The following is a 24,504-nucleotide window of genomic DNA, read 5'->3' as shown; positions in this document are numbered from 1 at the left end:
CACTTTTGAAATTTGAAAATTCGAGGCTGTTTCACCACCAGCCTAGTGTATTCCTCTATATCTATAATGGTATTTGTTAATAATTGCAAAATTTGTTAGTGTGTGATGGTGATTATTTAGGAGGATTCTCTTACCTGGACTTGTACGCTACATTCGCTTGTTCTTTTGGCATCATTTTAGTGCTAGCATACAATAACACCAATGTCAGCATGCTTCCAGTTTCAAATACAGAGTGGACCAGGTATGACAGTGTGCTTAATCATATTTGCACAGAAGACCAAAACACTGCAATGATGCTATATCAACATTGATCATTACTAAATAATTAGCAAGCACATTGGTATGTAGCATGTAATGCAGCTGTATAAGTATCTTTTTTAAAAAGGTGTGCAGAAAACGATGATTACACAGGAAGCTGCTATTCATTGGTAAACAGTAATCAGCAGAATATTCACAACTATTTTGAAGTAAGTTGCTTGAGGTAAATTATGGCCACATTTACATTGCAGTTCTGGGCAAGCTTACTCAGAAGCAAGTCCAACTGAGTTCAAAAGAACTGACTCCCCAGAAAATGTGCACAGGATTGCAGTATTAGTCTGTTCTCAGTGATTTTAAAGCCAACAATCAGGTTTTAGTACGAAAAGTCTTAAAACTGAAATGTAGCATTAATTTAGGGAATTTTATGTATGACATTAAAAGTGAATTTAAATTGTCAGGACATACATTAAAGCTGGGCTTTTTAAAAAAAATCCCTCCCAATCTCCATTGTATGGGTAACATACAATAGAGCTGAATTATAATTTTTTTTTTAAAAACTGCTCAAGCCGAAGACTTCTCTTTAACCACCTTTGTTCTCAAGATGCATTTTCAAGTGACAACTATACTTGCATGAATATTGGAGTACTGAAGGTAACCATGAATATAATCCATTTTAATTTGAAAGCTTAACATTATCACAAAACATGAAAGTGCATTTATAAAAGTACTGTCAAAAATAAGTTGTTATTAAACAGGTTTACCATATTTCATACAATTCAGTAAATGCTTCAAAAGTAACATTAAATGGTGTACAGTAAACATATCCCAAAAATGTTCTTCAAACCCGTTACAATATATGTTCACTAAATACTTCTGTACTACAGCATTCATAAGAGGAATGAAAACTGCTTAATGGCACAACAATCTCTGGCACTGCACTTGGAGTGCATGTGACTTGGCCAGGAGAAATAAAGTCTTAAGTGCATATCAATAGCTGCTTTAAAAATGTCCATTTAAATATAATTAATGCAACATCAACCTACAATATGCATTATTGATTACACAGTTTAATATACTTTTCCTTTGTTAAGCAGTGATCAGTTTTCAAGTTAGCTTGTATTATAAACAAAGGGGAAAATCCAAATTCTCACAGATCACTGTGAACAATTTCTTCTTGTAACTTCAGCTTCACATAAAGCCAGAGCTGAAACACACACACAAAAAAAAGGCTTATTAGTTGTTCTTTTTTCTCTGTGAAAGAAAAGCTATTTAGTGTATAGAAGCTTTGGTCTTTCAGAAAACCATTTTACTTTGATAAAATTCCACTGATTTAAATGTTGAGTAATATGAGACAGAATTCACAAAGGCTGCACCATTTCAGACTGCAGGTGGGGTTTGCATGCTCGAATGCTCCTCCAACATCCAAACCTCAGTTTCACATGTTTTTACTTTTACCTGTGGTCTAATGAGCTAGCTTTCCACGTGAGAAAGCAAAGCAGGCTAAAGTGGAAGAGGGTTGTACAAGACACCATTCTCCTTATTTCAATCCTGATATACACAAAATCACCTTCTTCCAATCCATAACTGAATCCAATCTGCTTTAGCAGGTACTCTTGAAAATATACACACTTGCTATACATTTATTTTAAGCATGTAAAGTTGTAACTGGATAAATTATACTCTATGCTGCAAATCTTTTTAAAACAAACAACAGTCTAGTTACTCGTGTGCAACATCCCCGGGGACCGACAGGGTTTTGACATTCTGGTCTCTGACAATAACCGACTCCATATTTAAACCTTCTATTTCCTTTTTTAGGTTGTTAGGAATTGCATCTCAGGTTGCATAAGGCACACATACACTCACTCACAGTGGCTTTAATATAACTGAGTTTTGTCTTGAGCCTCAGACAGACAATTTATTCCTTAATAGTTAGAGTGAATCTGAGGAGAACTGGGAGCTGGATCCAGCCTGCTTTTTCACTCAATCTCACCTAATTCCCCTCCTCACTCCAGCCCCCATCACACAAACCTTTCATCCATGCAGGTCCTATGATTCCTGGATTAACATTTTTGGTGGTTGGGATAGTAGGGTTGTTAGTTTTGGGCTGGGAATTACCTGGAGATCGGGATGGGGGGGGGGGGAGCAGAACCTAAAGAGGGCAGGGTTTGGGGAGGGACTTCAATGGGGTATAATTTCATAGAACCCTCCCTACCCCTCCCAGTCATTTTCTCCTGGTGAACTGATCTCTGTGGAATGGAGATTAGTAACCCTAGTTTGGGGAACCATCCTCCACTCATTTTCACCAGCAGAAAAAGCTAGATGGATTCAATCCAGGGAGTTCAACAGTTTCCACATCCCATTTCACAAAACACAAGGTGGTTGTTCATAATCTGCAGTATTTTCTGCCATAACTAGTAAACCGAGAACTCTGCTGTAAACTTTGGTAATATAACTAAGAATGAAAACAGCTGTAAAATCTGCAAGAGTTAAAAATATCATTAGTTAAGGGTCAATTCTGTTTTCTGCATTTTTAAAGACTAACATACCCTAAACATGTAATATTTGTATATTGCTTCCAAATACTATTTATGAGCGAGTCTTTCCCTTTCTAACTTCTCTTTCTGTCTTGCTTCCTGTGCATTCACAACTTCCTTATCTTCCACATCAAAACACAGTAGCGCAAGCTGAAAATGTTCATTCCTTGGGGGAAAAAATCAAGAGAACTCTCATAAAAAGGACTTGAAAATAACAAGATTATCTCAAACAATTCAAAATAGAATAACTGTCAATCAAACTTGCCTCACAAATAGCTCATATGTTAATATTGCCTAAAAGGTTTGTCTGAATTGTAAAGGGTTTTTAATGATTAAATTCTAAAATATATGGGAACGACTACTTACTTCTTGCGATCTTTTTTTAAAGCAAGAGTGGGTGTAGGGACAAGAGCCTGCCCTTGGTGTACGTCTAAGGCAGCTTTTCTTCTATTGAATGCCATAATTTCCTCTTCCAGAAGCTTTCTTTTCTCTTCCACTCTCATCCTCTCTTCCTGGTGAAGTCGTTTCAGATGTTCAAACTTCACTTGCAGCTATTAAAAGCAGTACAAAAACTTTAATTCTGCCACAAGGTGGTAGTGTATCACTGAATCCACTTGGGCACACTAATTTTCAAAACATCTGTATTCAACTCTTAAATTACTGATCCTCACACAAAAGTGCAAGCATAACCTTTTCATAAGCCTAATGCCTCAAACTTAAAACGGTTTTAATGGAAAACACAGATTAGTATTTTTATTAAGCCTTTTATAAGACAATAAAAAGCACCCTACTGGATTATACTGGTGGCCCAACGAGTCCAGGACAGTGATTTACACAGAGGCCAAGCAGTTGCCCGGGTATTCAGAGGTGTGCTGCTACTGTTTATGGAGGTTCCCTTTACTCATTATAGCTAGTAGCCACCTATGGACATATTCTCTATGAGAGGGAGACAGCACATAAAGAATCATCATCATAGATAATAATTGCATAATGGAATTAGCCCAATCTGGCTTTCCCATTGGCTGAGGTATGCACTCCATTAGTGATTGGCCCATGAACCATCAGTCAATCACTCTCCTGTGCCATTCACTGATTATGCCAGTTTGGTGTAGTGGTTAAGTGTGCGGACTCTTATCTGGGAGAACCGGGTTTGATTCCCCACTCCTCCACTTGCACCTGCTAGCATGGCCTTGGGTCAGCCATAGCTCTGGCAGAGGTTGTCCTTGAAAGGGCAGCTGCTGTGAGAGCTCTCTCCAGCCCCACCCACCTCACAGGGTGTCTGTTGTGGGGAAGGAAGGTAAAGGAGATTGTGAGTCGGTCTGAGACTCTTCGGAGTGGAGAGTGGGATATAAATCCAATATCATCATCTTCTTCTATACGCCTATACCCTGCCCACTGCAGGACCCAGGATCATTGAGGATTGGGTCACTTGGGAAGCCACTAGGCAGAGATCAACTCTGCTGGAGAAAATGGCTGCTTTGCAGGCTGGCCTCTGTGTCATTATACCCTGCTGAGATTGCTTCCCCCCCCTGCTGTGGTCCACATTGTGATTTCAATCACAGATTTTCAACCTAACCTATCTCACAGGGTTGTTGTGCAGATCAAAAGGGGAAGAGGAAAATGATGTAAGCTGCTTTGATCCACACTGTGGAGAAAGAATGTACTTTTTCTAGGTAGATTCTGCGGGGGGGGGGGGGGGGGAGATGGAAACCTGATCAATTCCCCTACAGAAAAGTTGCCTTGGGTGGGTGGCAAGACACCAAGACTGGGATGAGTGAATGCCTCCACTTGGGTGACTGGGTAGGAAGGCAGTAAGGATGGGTGGGGCACTCACTCAGAGCCTCTTTCTAGAGCCCATTGTATTTCCCCTTACAACTGGCCTTATTTCTAGTATACCATAAGAAGTCTTCCTTTCTTTGGTATATGGAAAAGACAGCAATGCTCTGCAGGATTTCTGGTCCCCATTCCTTGAGAATGAAACTGTGGTTGTGGGTCAACAATTTTCAGCCAGTTAAGAAAAGTTCACTCCTATTGATCTTATTTGATTGTTTGTCAAACCTTTGCATCACTCATCATGACATGCTGGTTTACACTGTTGTCTATAACCTATTCTGCAACATTTCAGTTTTTCTCTGTTGAATAAGACTTGAATGATTTCCTTTAATGAATGACCTAAAAATAACACACACACACAAAACAGTTCATACAATAACTTCTGGATCAAACTGACAAAAAGGAAAAGCACACAAAATGCTATGGGTATGGTCCATTACGAAGGTAAAAGATCTCATCTTCACAACCAAAAAGAAGCCTACTAATTTAAGGGAAGCTGTTCTCAGACTGAAACTGAAGCACCTATCCTGTAGAAGTCTCATTTCATTTCAACCTTTGGTTCACAGAAAATTACAAGAGAGGTGTTGTATCAATGGCAAATTCCTCCCCACTTGCTACAGTAGCAAGTTCAAGTGCCATGTCTAGAGCGGTGCTTCCCAGTAGGCCAGGTCAACAGCTGCCGAGTATGCTACCTGGCTACAGGAGTGGGCAGTGGGTGCCCCCCTCCCCACTGCCCCTTTCCTGTGCTTGCTCTTGCTGCAGCCTATCTCTTCACCAACCCTCCTCCACCTCACCGCCTACCAGGAGTGCTACAGGTGGGTGGCAGGGAAGGGGCTGAGTTGGGGTGGCACAGCAGTGGGTGTGCTTGGAGCAGCCTGGTCTGCGGCTCACTCATTCCTCAATGGCAAGGGAGGCCAGGCCTGTGTATGGCACTGGGCAAGGGGGGCACTGGTGTCTTAGGGGGCACCACCAGCGCATCTGCCAGGAGCAAGGGGAGGAGGGACTGGGCCGGTAGGGGAGGGAAGCTGCCCATGCACCTGTCTCTGCTGCCTTCTACTAAGAGACCTTTCGCTCACCTCTGGTAGGGCTCCTTCCTTCCCCTGAATAAAAGGGAGCAGGTGGTACACTAGGGAGGGGGGGCATCAATGTAGCTATCCCTGCTGAGGCATCACAACCATCTGCATAATGTCAAGAAAGCCTACAAGACCCCCACCCATCCTCCCCAGCATCATCCAATCTGGCTGAAGGAATGGCTGTCATCAGAACAGTGGCGGGAGGAATTCATCGCCAGAACTCTTCTACAGGCTGGAGGATGTTCCTGTCTGCACCCCCCACCCCTGCTCTGGGAAGGGATATGAAGGACAGTGGTGGTGGAGGAGGAGGCACAGCCTACCCTTTCAGGCTGGGCTGCAGGTTCACTGCAAAGCTGATCCAAGAGGAGAGCAGATGAGATGGCTTGGAATCACTCCAAGTGAGAGGCAACAAAGATACCAGCCCACTGTGAGAAGCCCAAAGTCCAACCAAGAGGAACGCAGGTGTTGGAACCCAGAATTAAGCTTCCTTGGTCTCAAAGGTGCCCAACAGGACTCAGACTCTCTACATCAAAATCACTGTTGGTGAGCAACAGCAAGGAAGGGGCTGAATGGGGGCAGTGGGGCAGGTGTTGGGGGTCTAGGGCACCAAAAACCTTGGCACTGGCCCTGGCCATGTCCTGCAATGCTCAGGGTTACAGTTTTCCACCACAGCAAACAGCTTAGAAGGTGGATAAATTCATGTCTGCACTGTAGCAAGGAAACAAATGTTTTAATTAAATTATTAATTGGATTGCGCCTTCTCAATCAAATAGATCTACGTTAGCTAAAAGTTAATGGTGAATAATGTGGGCAATAAATGGGAGGAAAGGAGAAATGAATAACGTACCAATGCTACTAAATGACCTCCTTCTTTCCTTTCTGTCTGTACAGCCGAAGCGTATACCTAGACTTGGTTTCTAGCAAGTATCATAACTAAGATAGGCAGTGGGCTGGAAACAGGGTTCTGTGGTGCCCAGTGAATGTACTACTGCAAACCTTCAAAATATCACTAGGAGGATTCAGTCAGCATGTGCTCTTCTAAGGCTTTTGTTCTCATCCGTATCAGACTTGCACCCAGATCAAATCTGGTAATCCTGATCATGGCTAATCCCTCCATGGCAGACTCAAAAGACAGAGCCATATGTACAGGGGAAGAAAACAGAACACTTGGCCAAAGCTCTGCGTGGTGCTTTTTTGCTGCAGCTTTGAAAGCTGAAGAGTCAAGCTACTACTTGAAACACAGCTGCTCTCTCCAGCAGCAAAAACAGCAAATGCAGGCAATCCTAAGAACACTTTCTCAGGAATAAGTTCCAGCGAATAAAATTGGTTTGACTTTCGAGTAGGCCAGCATGCCGGTCTTTACAAACCCTGCAAGTTTACTCCATCTGTCCACACTACCATAACAAACCCAAAGAGAGCATGAAAGGAGGCATTCTTACTTCTCGTTCAGCTTCTTTCAGCAATGCTTCTTTTTCCTTGACCCTCTGCACCATCTTTTGCCTCATCTCCTCTTCTTTTTGTTGCAGTTCCTCAATACATTCATGCCGCTTAGCTTCATAAGTTTCCTGTAGACTAGAGGCCATAAAATGTAAACAATCTTCATCATGTGGTAAGAGGGCAAGAGCAAGCAGTTCCTGTCACACTCCACTCATAAACCAGTTTTTGTAGGGGGTTTTCAAATCAACCTTCATAGATATGTATAAAAGGGGCAAGTCATCAGTTCATTTGACTGCAATCTTAATCCAGTTTGTTACTACTAAAACACAGACATCCTTTCATTTGTTCTGTACCAAGAATCTTTTGCAGTTCCAAGGACAATTAAAAGAGATAGAAGCACAAACTACTGAAGTTATTACAAGATGGTAAATATTCTTTTGTATTCGATCTTAATGAAGACGCTTCAAAGGTCTCTACTGCATATGGCTCAGAAAATATACAGAATGGCCATAATTTTTTTTCCTAGTACATTTTGTGGATAAAAATTGCTCTCATCTGGCACAACCTAGATGCCACATTTGGTTCACTCCTTCAGGATGGGGGCACAGGCTGGTCTTAGATGTACAGATGACTTTCAGTTGGCAAGGCCTAATGAAATGCTTAGAAGAATGCAGCTCATCACGTTCAACTTCTATCATTGCTCCTCACAGCTGAGTCAAGTGAGTCTGGGAAGTAATAAACATCTCTTTGAGGAATGGTGAGTTACGATTACTTCAAAAGAATTGGATGTTAGACCCCTCCTTGAAGAATGTGTCCCTGGGTCTGAATAACCTTCTCACAACCCAGAAGAGCTCCAGTGAACAACATTATGTAAACAGCTTTATGGAGCCACCTATGTATAACAAACATTTTAAGAGAATAATTTTAAACATAGATTTAGCAATAGTTAGGGAATTCAGAATTTCAGTACACTAATTGAGAACAGTAAAGAAAATGGGACAAGTTTCTTGATTCCCATTACTGACACAACATTTGAGATGATAAAGTGAACCACGTGCACCATGCTTATTGTAATACATTAATTAGTTCTGGTCACTTGCAGTCTATTCTTGCGTGGTTATTGCATGAACACAGATGAAGCTCCGTTATACCGAATCAGCTATTTCCCTCAGACTTTAGGGATGGGCTATATAGCCCACTTCCCTAATTCGGGATCCTTCTTGATCCTCTAGCAGCCTGTTTCACTCTCTCACTGTTAACTGCCAGTTCCCAACTCCTAGCTCTCAGCTGAAGAATTCTATTTGAATCCCATCACTCGAGTTCTCAGACTGGATTACAGCATTAACCATTTACTGTCTATCACAGCTACATTACCACGCACACAGTATTTTCTTACAGCAAATGGATGGACCAACTTTAGAAATGCTGTTTTGATGAAACATGCAGTGATAAGAGCAGAAGATAAAGGAATAATTCAATTTGGTAGACAAAGCATGGGTGATCATGTGATTTCAGTCTGAGCTTTTGATCCTACGGGCACCTACTTGGAAGGAAGTTCCTCTAGCTTAACATTTTAATCCTAAATAATGACTTGACATTTAAACAGTGAGAGGCTGGCAGGAACTTTAAGCCTATTAAAGAACACAACTTGGCCAAAAGCATGTCAGAACACATCCAGTTCCATGGGAATGGCACAAACTAAAGGAAATTCTATTTAATATTGGCATATTTGGAGACCACCTGATTCTGGCAACTTCACCTGAACAGTCTTAGTTATATACATCACTAGCAGGCAGATCTAGTCTTCTGAGGATTACAGTGATAGTTCAAAGACTTCAGAGATAATGCCCTTCTGGACTGAAGCTTTAATTTGTAATTTACCTGGCTTTCTAATATTCTTCTTTATCTACATGCCAATTTGTGTTCTTTCCTCTGATCTTAAGAGCAGAGTGTTAATGCTTCCTCTCAGACTGCTAGAGGTGCCCTTCCCTTCTGGCACTCTGACAGTTTTATAAGCTCTCTCAGCTGTTACCATCACAAAGTCAGTTTCTAGTTTGAGGGGTAATTCTGTGAGAAGCAAACAATGAATCTGCTGATCTTAAAAAGCTGAGATGCTGAAAGAGGTTTTCAATCTCACTGCAATAAATACAAAGGCAGACGCTGGAACTGTTCCCAGTCTTCCACGCATGGAAGCGTCAAACAAGAAGGGTGTCTCTTCATTTGGAAAAACATTTTGTCAGCTAAAAACAAAAGCAGCTCTACTGATAAGAGGCTACTGATCCTTCTGTGCTATAACATTAAGTTAATGTAGGAAGTTAACTCAATGCCAGCTGCTTTGCATTGGCAAGACTGCTAAGGGTTGCTTTGATTCAGGAGGCATCTCAGATACCATCGATGAGCATCAATTTAAAAAAGAAAATGTCAACTATCAAATTAACTTATGTATAAGATCAATGCACAGCTACAAGCCTTTATTTTAAGGTGATTTACAATGCAATCCTAATCAGGTCTACTCAGAATCCTACTGAAGGCTACTCAGTGGGGCTTATTCCCAGGAAAGTTTTTTTAGGAATGCCCTGTTAAGCTCAGAACTGGTGCTGGAATCATGGCATTCACGGAAAACCACTCTGTCTGTTTTTAAAAACAAAATTAAAATATCCAAAATTAAAATCTGTCCAGACTACACAGTAATGCTACCTACCGTCTCTGTGAGCTGTCTTTGGGCTAACTGTATAAGTTTTTTTGTACTGGAGCCCTAAAAATAAAGGTATAGACCCACCAAGTTCTGCTGCTGTTCAAAAAAGCCCAATTTAGCTTTATTCCTACTCACTACAGATATGGGACATTTGGTGCTATTCAAGTACTATCATCCAGGATTTCCACAGTTCAAATGAATTTTTCCTACAGAATGTAATACCACTGACAAAAACCACATTTCATTTTAAATTTTTGATTTGTGGTTTGGTATATACTAGAGATGTGTACCTCAGAGGACTGTTGTGAGGACAGAAATGTGATGCAGTATAAACCTCCTTGAACCCTTATGATGCAAGGCAGGAGAAAAATATGATAAATAATATCTAAGAAAAGCACACAAGCATCTGAACAGGCAAGCAGAAAGGTAGGATTTCTCCTCACCTCCAGTTCCATTTTGCGATATATGGAGACAGACTTCACTTTTCAATCCCTTCCAAAACTGTTGTTTTTCATTATGGATAACTGGCCCACTCTTATTCTTGAACAATACATTCCATACCAAAATAAATATTTATTATAATGTCTAAACAAACATGACCATGCTATATATTTTAGTTTCATTGGATGCTCCTGGTTCGTACCTTAACTGCTTTCTATGCAACAATCAGCATTTTAAATACTTAACATGTAATCACAATTAAATCTTGTTCCTGAAATTTTTTTCTGTTGACAAGAATAGGCACCGATAAATGATGTCCAAAAAGTAAGAACAAAGGAACCCATCAAGTGGGTAATGGTAATTAAATTTTAAAATCCAGTTGGAAAAGGTTAGAGTAGTGCCCACAGGTATTGGAGAAGAATACAGAAATCAGATAAAACCAGAAACTCAGTTTTAGTTCAGGAAACCTGGGTGAGCTATTGTACTTTTGTCTCTCAACACAAATTAATACTACATATATCCTGTGCAAACATATTACATGAATTACACACCCAATGTATAATACATCTTCCAGCAAACATTCACAGAAGCCATCTTGGCAACTCAATCCTACACTGAAAGCAGCCCTGACTAGTTGCTGCCTCTCCTCCTGAGCCATTTCTTACATGTGCATGAGAACTCCTTCCAAATGAATGCAAACATGATGCTGCCTTATGCTGAAGTGAGTTAGGAAACAGCTGGTGACAAGCTCAATCCATAAGAACCTAAGAGTCCTGTTGGATCAGACCAATAGTCCACCTAGTTTAGCATCCTGTCTCACACAGTAGCCCTATACAGTAAAATAACACCAAGAAGGAGTCACGGTTATTATAATATCATACGGACCAAAAGAACTGTTCCTGCACACTAATTTTACAATTGCTCTAAAATTGTTTTTATATATAATCCTATCATTGACAGTTGTTCTCATTCACAATGCTTTGTGCGGTCTTTTTATACCCATGGCTACTTGACACACTTACATTGCAATCCTAAGGAGAGTTACTCCAGTCTAAGCCTATTCATTTCAATGGACTTAGAAAGGAGTAACTCTCCTTAGGATTGCACTGTAAGACACTGAGCTCTCTCTGCATTGTAATTGATTTTTTTGTCAACATTACAATTGACATAGTATACATAATATACAAACAGAAAGGATTACAATTATACTACATACATTCAATATTCTTGTAGATCCTTTTAGGAAAGGAAAGGTCCCATGTGCAAGCTCCAGTTGTTTCTGACTCTGGGGTGACGTTGCTTTCACGTTTTCACGGCAGACTTTTTACGAGGTGATTTGCCATTGCCTTCCCCAGTCATCTACACTTTCCCCCAGCAAGCTGGGTACTCATTTTACCGACCTCAGAAGGATGGAAGGCTGAGTCAACCTTGAGCCGGCTACCTGAAAACCCAGCTACCTTTTAAATCCCATTAAAACCAAAGAGGTCCATGAAGTCCGATGAAGAAACCAGAAATTTAATCTTCATTTTGACAATTATCTTCCATATATGGACTATATACTATAACAAATTATTATAATTAATAGTAATATTAGTTTACGCAATTATATTTATAATTTATGCAAGCATATTTCATATATATTATTTATTATTATTTTTTAAATTTCTTTTCAAACCTTCCCAATGTTTAAAAGAATGGACCTTTAATCATCTGCAACCTGAAATTAATCCAAAGGACGCCAAAATGAAGAACCAACACAGTATTATGATCTGCTGTATTATTTCATGTTCTATAAATAGAGTTCCTAACGTATTATTCAGTTCATTTGCAAAGATAGAGCTCAGAGTCAGGTGTGAATCAGACATTGTATTTCTCTTGTTTTTTATGATTGTTAGGAATGAAACTATGACTTTTAGGCTTCATAATTGTATGTAAGGATAATGTCACTTTGAATGAATTTGTAACTTACAGCTGAGGCTGCTTTATACAGTATTTTTATGCTCATGACACAGTCTTTTTATGTTCATGACACACTAAGACGCTGAACTCTATCTTTGCATTGGGACTGAGTCCAGACTTTTGAAATGAGCATAGAGATATGGTGAGTTGGATAACCAGCTTTATTCTTGTAAGTAATGGGACAACAAATGAACTGAATAATATGTCAGGAACTTTATTATAAAACATGAAATAATATAGCAGATCAAAATACTGAATTGGTTCTTCATTTTGGTATCCTTTGGATTAATTTCAGCTTGCCAATGGTTACAGGTCAGTCCTTTTAAACATTGGGAAGGCTGCAAAGAAATAATGAAAAATAATAATACATAATATGTATGAGATATGCTTGCATAAATCATAAACACAATTACGTAAACTGATATTACTATTAATTATAATAATTTCTTATACTACAGTCCATATGTGGAAAATAATTATCAAAACAAAGATTACATTTCCAGGTTCTTCACTGGACTTCATAAACATTTCTGGACTTTATTTGGACTTATAAGGATCTCACTGCAATCAGAACATTGAATGTATGTAGTATAATTGTAATCCTTCCTTTCTGTATATTATGTATAGTAGTTATATTGTAATATTGACAAAATATTGAGAACTACTGTCAATGCTAGGATTATATATAAAGATAAATTGTGAAATTAGTGCTTAGGGACAGTTCTTTTGGTCATATGATATCACATAGCAGACAACCAGTTCCTCTGGATGGCCAGCAGTAGGGCATAGAGGCTGAAGCCTTTCCCTAATACTGTCTTCTGGCTCAGGGATTCAGAGGATTAGTGCTTCTGAATGTGGAGATTCCAAATTAGTCCCACTAAGGCCAGTTACCAGTGAGTGACAGAATGTATGATATGCTTCACCCACCCTAGCTCCTTAATTACTTCCTGTATATGGAAAGCTAACAACAACAACAACAACAACCACCAAGTTCCAAAGAACTACTTTATACTTAATTTAAAGAAATAAACCCCACTACATTTTAGGATGTTCCAAGTTTACAAGTACTAAACCAGAGATTATCAGATCCTGCAGAACAAATTAAACAGGTAGTATCTATATTTTCATCTCAACAGAAGTTAAAGCTGCTCAGCAACTTGCTGGAGTCCAAATGCCTGTGTCTAGTAAGTGCACAGTACAAAAAGGAAGCTGCCAATTTTCTGACAATTTTAACTTCAAGGCTGGTGCAGCTGCTTTAGGTTTTCTCTCTCTTCAAACAATTACTATATATTTACACTAAGTATCTGTCATAAACACTATTAACTCAGCCAATCTTTCCCTATTGGCATGGGACTGACTAGGCATTCTAAATGAATCGTAAGATTTTAATCATATCACATTGTCAATTTCAACTAACAGTGCTTTGCAGAACATACAATTTCTCAAATGATAGAAATTCACTTCTGAAACCAAACCTATTTTGGGTTAGCTAACAGATATCACTACATAACAAACTTCTTAATAGCTCTATATCTGTGAAGGTCTCACCCCTGTGTAGATAAGCAAACCCACACAACAGGATCAGGCACAGTGATAACTGAAGATTTCACAGAAAAATATGACTCCAAAAAATTGTAACGGAGGTTAAAAACAAACACATGAGAATGAAGCCTTTGAGAGATTCCATCAGGACTTAATTTCCAATCCACCATGAATCTGAGACCCAACAAGTTAACAGACCAAGACAATTTTCTTGACACCACTATACTACCACACAATCAACACATAAGCACTTTCTTATATAAAAAGGCCATCAATTACTACATTTACTTACACACTTAACCACTGTGAACATACAACATAGCCCACTATCCACAGCTAAAGCACTATACTGCAAACGCAAATGCAATTTCTTGGGCAGTGAATCACACCATAAAGATTTACCATTAGGCATTCTTGAGAATACAATACCAACACATCTAAATGGGGGGGACAAAAGCAGAAAGGATATCAGAAATCGCATACTACAAAAACAATTGAAAGACACAAGTTTAACGCATCACCAGTGATCTACTGCTCATCCTGGATAATAGAATTTCTTTCTCAAAAGCATTGGGTGGTTTGCCATTCCTTGTTTACAGACTCCCAACTCAAAACCAGCCAACAATAGAGCATCAAATTAATAACAATGACAATGACGACAATGACACAAACTAAGGGACCAGACTCTGCACAAAAGCTAAATGAGAACTGTTCCCATATCTACAAAGGCAATACTATTAATGTGAAACATGCTCTACCTAGATACAGGCTATTATGTACTGATAATGCTTTGCTGCTCTCCACATAGGATCAAGAGCTCACTTCCTACACTAAAAAATAAACCAACGCAAATCTGTTATGAAAAATGGTAATAGTCATAAATCAATGGGAGCAAACATTTCAGTCTCCCAGGAAGCATGGTTTCTTATCTAAAAATCACAATTCTTCATCAAGAGGATTTCAAATGGAGAATCCAGCATACAACTGAAATTTATCATAGCCTGATACCATCTCGCAGGGAACTGGGATTGCTTATTCTTTAAAGGTGTTACCCAGATTAACAAACCTAGCAAGACTTGTTATCACTAATTACTGCTACTTTGAATAGTTATCTGTACTTTTCTTGATTACATTAGAATTCAACCCAATTATGTTTCATCTTGTATTTCCTGGTTCTTTGGCTTCGCTATTATATAAATGGTTGCCTAGTTAGAATCAACCACGTTAATCTGATGAACTTGAAACTGGGTTCACCACTATCTGGTGAAGAGATAAACTATAAACTAGACACCGAAAAGTACAAGGTCACAGCCAGCTTCTCTAAGGGAAAAACTTCACTGTACAGAAATTGCAGGATTTCCAATTTCCCCAGTGGAAAGCTTAGCCTCACTTCAAAGCAATACTATTTTCAGCAAGTCAAGCTGTACCCAAATTAATTCTCAAGTTTTTCCAGTACAGACATGGAGACCAAATATACATTAAGGCTCAGTTAATGAATCTTAAAGCAGGTCCCATGTATAGCACTATCTCAAGTTAGAACTGAGATATCAAAATGTAGTACAGACACACTCTTAACAGTTAATCCAAGTTACATCACAGTTGTATGATGCCAGCATTTGAAACAGAAAACAAAGTATAAAGGAAATTTCTACAAACACACAGCAGGCATGCACTGAGAAAGGCAGTCAATTCCTGCTTCAAGTGTTAATCACTCCTTTACTAAGAACTGCTGAAGTTTGCAACAAAATTGCCCAGGCAGCTGTAGAATTCCTTCCCTGGAGATTAGGTTTTACAGTAACTCGGGACAGCTTCTGACAGGAACTATCTTAAATCCTGGCAATCCTATCATTGGCCCCAGTTTAAACAGATCACCCTTAAGATACCTTTTCTATCACACAGGATAAGTTGGTGCATGTTTATTAAAATACTTGTGTCTTTCATGCAACATAACAACCACTAGCATTTCTATCAACTCTACAACATGTTGAAAAAGCCTATCTTGCATTATCACCAATACCCATCAGTACCCTCAGGACAAGATCTCTAGCCAGTTAAAAGTGGTGCCAATCTATTTAATCATTGCTTCAGCTCCTTCTGATCTTGAGGGGCATTTGTAGTACAGCTTCTTTTTTCAGATATTAGTAACACGACAGGAAGCCGAAATAAGGAAGGATAAAAGAGAAACATTAGAGAGAAAAGTTAGAAAGAACATAGCTACTTACGTTAGATGTAAAGACAAAAGAAAAGGAAAAGAGGATAGTACACATGAGTGAAGAACTGGGACTGCCAAAAAGGATTTCTGGGGGAAAAAATCAGAAAAAATCTTTAGGTCTACCTGACTGGAAAATATATTAGAATACAAATAAGATGAGCACTTGAAAACACAATGATTACTAGCAATCGCCACTCTTTGCAGAAGCCATTCTTGGCCACAAATCCCTTTCCAATTGTGTCAGCCATTTGTTTAATCCAGAGGCACCAACACTGCTGCACAACCACTGAAAGCACACTCTCCAGCACCTGAGGAGCCAGAGAGAACACAGCCTGCAGGGCAACATTCAGCCTAACAACACTTAATTGGCCATTCAGTAAGCTACTCCCAGCAGATTCAACCTCCTCTAACTCTTCATGTCTTTCATTGCCTAGTCACTACTGAAATGGTGGGTGGGACCACAAACTTCTGATTCAGAACAATGTCAGTGTTAAAAGTAAAATGTTTTGGCTTTTCTTTAGGTATTCAACCATCATTTCAAGTGCCATTTTTTCTATTGATCAGTTTTTGCCTTGTGCTGCTACAAAGAAGACACTGAATAAATTCTATCAAAACTGAGACAGAGAAAAGAGTCATAGTTTTACCTTACAGGCTGGTTTTCTGGACCTGTGTCTCTGAAACCCATCTCCTCCAATTTGCAGCGCCGGTATAGCTCATAATGGCGCATGTGAGTCTGTTCTCTCAGATCTTCCATGTTTGTACAAATCAGCATCTCACGGAGCTTCACAAAATCACAGTGATTTTCATTTTCCACTAAGAAATGAAAGAAAATGTTTTAAGCATACCTTTAAACTTGGGTTGCTAGCCTCCAGGTGATTACAAATCAAAAATACACCGCTCCAGGCACAACAAGACAATTTAGTAATAGCCAGCCATTTGTTTACAAATATACAATATACAGACCCCAAATATAAAGTATGGAATATGGAGGGTCAATCCAATACACGGTTTCAAATCTTCCTAAGGTCCAAGGATGAATAGGTTGAATCCCAAAAACTTAACAGTCTTGTTTGTTGCTATCACTTTGAAATAGGACCAAACTGGACTCCAAAGAGCTTATAATCTTAATAATTGTTATTGCTTTTGGAAGCAGGCCAAACCAGAGAATTTTTCCCTATATAATTATTGTAGGGTTCAGCTACTGGTTAATGTTTGCAGTGATTCCCTCATAAACACAAGTTCTTGAAAATAAAACTTTAAGTTCCTTGGAGTCTGGTTTGGCCCCATTTCAAAAGTGGTAGCAACAAACAAGACTGTTAAGTTTTTGGGATTCAACCTAAACATCCTTTGACCTGAGGAAGATTTGAAACGGTGTAGTGGATCGAGCCACCATAGTTCATAGTTTATATGTGACGTTTGTATGTTTTATATTTGTAAACAAATAACTGCTATGACTAAATTGTCTCTCATAGTGTTTGGACTCAGAGCAGTGTATTTTTGTTTTGTATTCTCCACACTCGGGCCTTTGTTTTGACTACAGCCTCCAGGTGATGGCTGGAGATCTCTCACTACTACTACTGATCGCCAGGCAACAGATATCAGTTCACCTGGAGAAAATGTCCACTTTGGAAGATGGACTCTATGGCATTATACATGGTTGAGGTCCCTCCCTTCCCCAGACTCCACCCACAAAATCTCCAGGCATTTCCCAGCTCAGAGCTGGCAACCCTCTATCCAGTTGTCTATCTCTGGTAACTTGAGAATGAAAATGACAAGCATATTTATTTACAACATTGCTATGCTACCTCTACAGACAAACTGCACAAAGGAAATTACAATGTAAAACTGTGAAAAATGGACAGACTATTAAAGCCAGTGTGAAAAACAGAATAAAATCCATCTCTGGAGGTTATTCCTTTGTCTCTAATGAAGTCAAGTCTATACACTTAAGTAACTGGAAATCTGGTCCCACAACAAGATTTATTTACATTTAGCATTAATATGAGGCACAAATCAGTCAAAAAACTAAGGAGCTATTTAGAACAACAAGCAACTTTTGCCATCTGTTCATGGAATCACCCATTTGATAAAAGGGATGATTAAGGTAAAAGGTTTTCATGTAAACACTAATTAGTCTGTTCAATTTTTAACTTCAGGTAGGTTTGACAGTGAAAATCACTGCTGGAGAACAGGTGATTGGATAACTGGCTCATAACACTACCAGCTGTACTGGTTTCACAAACCACAAAATCCAAAACATTATTTGCTTATCACAAAATTTGACGAAATTGCTTATTAAGGTATTGCAAAATGTAAAGTTAATCAGTTAAGTAGTAGATAGTTAACTGGATAAAGGCGTTGTAATCTGTTGACAGCCTAAGGAAACTAACTGTGGATAAGTAAGAATACAAATTCTCATTTACCTTGCACAATGCCCCAAGGATACTGGCGAGCTTTTACTGTTTTGTTTCCGACTTTTATATCTTCTGTACTCCCCACTACAGCAAATGGCAAATGTCCCTAAGAAACATGAGCTAATAAATACGTATTACAGGTAACCAGAACAATGAAATAAAAAGTTACAAAATATAACTAAGGATACAAAATATAAAAATAGCATAATATATGCACTGTTGAGTTTTTCAAAGTACTCCTGGGTATCATTTGAAAAGATAGCCAGAAAAAGAAAAAAAAAATCCACTTATTCCTATTCTTCTAGGTATTGATAGGACACTCTTGACATTTTGTGTAACAGTAGGTCAGTTCTCTAATTTTTCTGAGGAATAGCTCCTTATCTTCATATGGAACTTGAAAAGCAAGAAAATTCTCAACTTGCTTGTTTATAAATACAACTGAAATTCAACTGAAAATTAAACTTATCAATCAACTTAGACAATGACAAGCTGTGGGGCAAGTGTGGAACACCTCACATATACAGGACTGTACGAATCAAACCAATCACTACTCTGTGGAATGTATATCCTAAAGTCCTACAAATATTCTTTAGAAGAGATCTTTTCCAAAGGCTGCTTTGGTAACTGTCTCCCTTTTCCAGTACACTATAGTCCCATGAGCTGGATTTTTTGCCACACTCCATGGGCATCCAGTACAATTTTCTTCCAATGACTAGTGTAGAGATCAAGTATCCCTGGCCCTGCCCTCTTGCTTGGGGCTTTTCTCATAAGCAGGATCCCACCACAACTCATATCCCCCTCATCTTGCTTTTAGACCAGGAAGAAAGTTTGTAAGCACTCATGGCCTCTTCCTTCTGCCCTGAGCAGTCTGGAGTGGGTAGCCAGTCCTTTCTACCTTGGCCTCCTCCCAGCCTGTTTTATGCTCTGCATACTCTCTTGCTCATTCATGTCCTCACACAAGATAACCAGTTCTCACAAGACACTGGAAGCTCCCCAAATCTGACTGCAGCTGGGTCTTATGTGTTACGAGTACTTCCTGACTTCCCAACCTCAAAAGGTAGGTGCTGTTGGGTTGGCAGGGACCGCAGGGAAGGGGGAGGAGATGAAAAGCTGAAGTCAGATCAATTCCCCTACAGAAAACGGCCACCTTGGGTGGATGGGAAAGCAGCCTGGGGGAAAAGGCACTCGCCCAGAGCCTCGTTCTAGAGTCCATTGTATTGTTCTCCACAACAGACCTTACTCCTAGTACTAAAAATATTTATGACTGAATTATATTACTTAATTTTATATGAATTTTATAAAGCATCAAGGGCCACTGGAACTGCATCTTGTTAAACTTTTCTTTAATCAAATGATAAAAATTTAGAAAAACCTGCAGATTTCTACTTGCTTCCTGTAACAGGTGTATATATATTTTTTTTTCTTATTTCTTATGAACAGTTCCAGAGTATCTCTGAACTGTAATAAGATTTCAGTGACATTAACTTTCATTAAAAATCCTAAAGGAAAATTGTTCCTCAAACTATTTCCCTAACACTCTTAAGCAGAACATATCTGATTTAAAAGAACTGAAACAATAGAAATCTAAAGTCTTCATGTGACTTTTATCCAGCTGGATTTGTCCTCCATAATACCAAATATCATCACCATTAATTAATTAATTAATTACAAAAAAACAAATTAACAGGGAAAGTCCTGGAGAACTTTTTAACAAAACAATTAATGAGAAGACTGAAGATATCTGTTAGATATTCTTAATCTCTTTCTTGAAACCAAATTAAATTTCCAAAAGCCTAATTTAAAATCTCCTGATCTCATTTCATAGTTTTCTCTACCTGTGACCAATCTTTTTTAGGTGGCAATCTTACTACCTGATAGTAATCTGGTTTTGGAAAGGCTAATGCTAAAAGGCCAAACACAACAGCTGTAATAAATGCTAGTCTTCATACAGGAGCCACAATCAATCAGCACAATTGTCAGAACTTAAGAACTCCAGGCAGATCCCATACTTAGTTTCCAAGCTAGGATTTTATTAGAGAGAACTAAGAACTGTTAGATACAAGGTACAAGATAACAGTGATGGCGAGAGCCAGCACTGGCCCAGTTTTATATAGTAAAACAAACAACCCACAAAGCTTTAATTCACACCGTTACAGGCACATCTGTCTTCCCACCAGTGCTATCAGCAAAGACGTTGCCTCCTTACTCTGAAGGCCACACGATTCGGCTTCAAAGGGTGTCAGTGTGAGAAAGTACAGAGATACAACATTATTCAGTCTACAGCCCCCAAATACTTTGGATACCATCGGGGCAGGGTTAACTACTACTCAGGCACTTCAGGTTAAGAAAGGTTACAATATGGGGTCGGTCTGGTTCAACGCTCAGGTCCACTCTATGCATACTTGCCAACCATCAATTATACTGGTTCTACATTAAGCTAGCAATAATGAAGTTACAAGTTCTGACATACTGCCCCCCCTAAGCGCCCTCCCCCGGGGGGTGGCGGCTTGGGCTTGTGCGGGTACAGCAGGTGAAACTTTTTTAACAATTGCGGCGCAGCTACGTTCTGAGACTCGACCCATTCATCACAGCTCGGGGGGAAGTGCTTCCACCTGATTAAGTAATACAGTTTCCCCCGTTTGACTTTGGAGTCCAGGATTTCGTGGACTTCATGGTGACTCTGACCCCTCACTGTCGTCGGAGGGGGCGGCGGAGCCCTGGGATGGAAGGACGTGGCCCCAGGGTCTTTCCGGAGTAAGCTGCAATGAAAAACAGGATGGATTTTGCTTAGAGACTTGGGCAGCTCTAGTTCTGCAGTCACCTTATTGATTACTCGTTTGATCCTAAAAGGCCCAAGAAACTTCAACGCAAGTTTGCGGCAGGGCTGAGGAAGGGGGAGGTTTTTTGTGGACAAAAAGACAGTGTCTCCCACTCTCAATTCCCATTCAGGAGAGTGTTTTTTATCAAACTGTTTTTTGTAAGCCTTTTTCGCTTCCTCCAGGTTCTCCTGAATTCCCTTCCAGCTCTCCCGAAGGCCTTCCCACCATTGTTGGCACGAGGTGGGTTCTGAGGGGGTGGCAGGGAGGGGAAGCGTTGGGAAAGGCTTGCCCTCATAGCCATTTATGATTTGGAAAGGAGAGGTTTTAGTAGAGCTGTGAAGGCTGTTGTTGTAGCCGTATTCAGCGAATGGGAGTAGGTCCACCCAGTTGGACTGTTGGAAGTTAATGAAACAGCGGAGGTACTGTTCTAGAAGGCTATTAACCCTCTCCGTCTGTCCGTCCGACTGGGGGTGGTAGGCTGAGCTGAGGCCCTGCTCAATACCCGCAAGTTTGCAAAACTCCCGCCAGAAGTTGGCAACGAACTGCGTCCCGCGGTCGCTAATGACCTTGTCTGGGAACGAGTGTAGGCGTACAATGTGTGTAAAGAAAAGTTGGGCAAGTTTTTTAGCCGTGGGGAGCTGCTTGCAGGGGATGAAGTGGGCTTGTTTGGAGAATGTATCGACCACTACCAAAACAACAGTTTTGCCCTGCGACGGCGGGAGCTCCACAATGAAATCCATAGACACTACCGACCAAGGCCGGGTGGCTGTCGGGAGGGGCACTAGGTGGCCGGGAGGTTTACCCCCTCTTCGTTTAGCCATCAGACAGGTGGGACATGAGAGGACAAATTCGGAGACGTCTCTTTTGAGCCTAGGCCACCAAAACTGTCGGGTAAGGAGGTTGAGGGTTTTGACATAGCCGAAATGGCCCGCCAGGCGGCTGGAATGACAATGCTCTAAAATCTGCTTGCGGAGGGAGGAGGGCACATAGATCTTTTCGTTGTGCAACAGGAGGCCGTCCTCGCTTTTACGGAGGTTCGGTGGTTGATCTGCTTCCCGAGCAGTCTCCGCAACTAACTGAGACAAGAGGTCTGGCTCCGGGGGGCCGATCCTCTTCCCGGAGCGGGTGGTGACCCCCCCCGCGATGGCCGAAGGGGGGATAAGGGAGTCCACCACCTCCTCGCGGAGGCTCCCGTGCTGTGGCAGGCGGGAGAGGGCGTCCGCCAAGAAATTCTTGGTACCTGGGATGTGTTTCAGTACAAAGTCGAATTTGGCGAAAAACCCAGCCCACCGGATTTGTTTTGCAGTCATTTTGCGGCGCCCGGTCAATGCCTCGAGATTTTTGTGGTCAGTCCAGATTTCAAATGGGACTCTGGCCCCTTCAAGCCAGGAGCGCCAGGTTTTCAAGGCAAACATGACTGCAAAAGCCTCCTTGTCCCACACTGACCAATTTTTCTGCTCGTTCGAGAACTTTCGTGAAATGTAGGCGCAGGGGCGCAGAACCCCGTTGTCCCCCCTTTGCATTAATATGGCTCCGACGGCGGCGTCGGAAGCATCACATTGAACCACAAAAGGTTTTAACTCGTCAGGGTGGGCCAACACGGGCTCCGAGGTGAAGAGGCGTTTCAATTCTGTAAAGGCTTTTTGACACTCGGGCGTCCACGTTAGGCGCGCGCCCGGCTTTTTTGCCTCTGCCCCCTTCCCCTTTGTTTTAAGGAGCTCCGTAAGGGGTAACATGATGGTGGCGAACCCCTTTATGAAGTCGCGGTAAAAATTTGCGAACCCGAGAAAACTTTGGAGCTGTTTGCGGGTTCGTGGGGGCTCCCAGTCTAGCACCGCTTGAACCTTTGCTGGGTCCATTGACAACCCTTCCCCCGATACTCGGAAGCCTAGATAGTCTAGTTCAGTCTTGTGAAATTCACATTTTGATAGTTTGGCATACAACTTGTGCTTGCACAGGGTGCTCAACACTTTTCTGACTAGTGGTACATGTGACTTGAGATCTGGCGAATAGATAATGATGTCATCAAGGTACACCACCACCCCCTTAAACAGGAACTCTCGCAGAACCTCGTTGATAAAGTTCATGAATACCCCAGGGGCCCCCTGTAGCCCGAAAGGCATAACCAAGTACTCAAATTGTCCTAGCGGGGTATTGAATGCGGTCTTCCACTCGTCCCCCTCCCTGATGCGGACTCGGAAGTACGCGTCTCGGAGGTCGAGTTTTGTGAATATTTTCCCTGTGGCCACAGTGTTCAATAGGTCCTTAATCAATGGGATCGGGTAGGCATTAGACATCGAAATCCCGTTTATCGAGCGAAAATCTGTGCAAAGTCTAAGCGACCCATCCTTTTTCTTTCTGAAGAGGACGGGGGCGGCATGGGGGGCTGTTGCCGGTCGTATGAACCCCCGCTTCAGGTTTTTGTCCAAAAATTTGCGGAGTTCCGCTTTCTCCGCCCAACCCATGGAGTACAGTTTCGCTTTTGGCAGTTGCTGCCCCGGGATCAGTTCGATTGCACAGTCCGTGGGGCGGTGAGGTGGTAACTCATCCGCCTCCTTCTCACTAAAGGCCAGTTTTAAGTCCCGGTATTCTTTGGGGATCGAGGCGACCTCCTCGAGGGTGAGGCAGGCTCGCTCATTCCGGGGAGGCGGATGCGGCCCCCATTCGGGGCGCCAATGGTGGTGTTCGCACCTCCAGTCCGGGAATCGGACGATCTGCTCCTCCCACCTTATGTCTGGCTGGTGGCGGGCGAGCCAACCCGAGCCCATCACCACATCAAACGAGCAAGAGGGGGCAATTACAAAAGTTTCGATCCCCCAATGCTCTTCGGTCCCAACGGGGACCGCCTGCGTTTCTAGCTTACATGGCTCTCCCCTCATGGACCCCCCGTCCATCTGCTGGAAAAGCATGGGTAGCGGGAGGGGGGACGTGGCTAATCCTAGCGCCTCTACTAGGCGGGGGGTGATTAAGTCCCGGTTGCACCCCGAGTCGATTAGTGCTCGGGCATGCATGAACCGTTTTAGGTTCGGGTTGAGAAGGGTTACAGCCATAAACAATAAACCCCCAGTGGCTCTCACCGTGAGGAGTGCCGGCTGTTGCTGGACCTGCTTCGCGGCACCCATTAAAGCAGGTCGTTGTCGTTTCCCGCCGACTCGGTGTCGTCCGACTCCCCGGTCGATTCTTCCACGGTTTCTGGTTCGGCGGTAAAATCCTCGTCAGTCGCCAAGGTGGTGGCGACGGAGCCCCGTCCGGGCTCTTTCGGCCGATTACTCTTTTTCTTCTTG

At 41.4% G+C, this 24,504-nt stretch overlaps 1 protein-coding gene across 1 annotated transcript in view; it reads right to left on the bottom strand.

Moving 5' to 3' along the window:
* Positions 1 to 910: 910 nt before the first annotated feature.
* Positions 911 to 24,504, bottom strand: part of SEPTIN10 (septin 10) — a 45,353-nt gene continuing 21,759 nt past the window's right edge. Inside the window, exons 6-10 of the mRNA XM_060235240.1 lie at positions 18,411 to 18,507; positions 16,632 to 16,800; positions 7,141 to 7,273; positions 2,808 to 3,346; positions 911 to 1,462 (exon numbers count right to left, since the gene is read on the bottom strand). Of these exons, the coding sequence (XP_060091223.1) occupies positions 3,158 to 3,346; positions 7,141 to 7,273; positions 16,632 to 16,800; positions 18,411 to 18,507 (588 nt within the window). The 3' untranslated portion in view covers positions 911 to 1,462; positions 2,808 to 3,157. The remainder of the gene's footprint in view (positions 1,463 to 2,807; positions 3,347 to 7,140; positions 7,274 to 16,631; positions 16,801 to 18,410; positions 18,508 to 24,504) is intronic.

Source organism: Heteronotia binoei, chromosome 3, assembly GCF_032191835.1.
Source record: "Heteronotia binoei isolate CCM8104 ecotype False Entrance Well chromosome 3, APGP_CSIRO_Hbin_v1, whole genome shotgun sequence".
Classification (NCBI taxonomy): Eukaryota; Metazoa; Chordata; class Lepidosauria; order Squamata; family Gekkonidae; genus Heteronotia; species Heteronotia binoei.
Note: the sequence above shows the minus strand (reverse complement) of the source record. Positions and strands in the feature narration are given on the sequence as shown.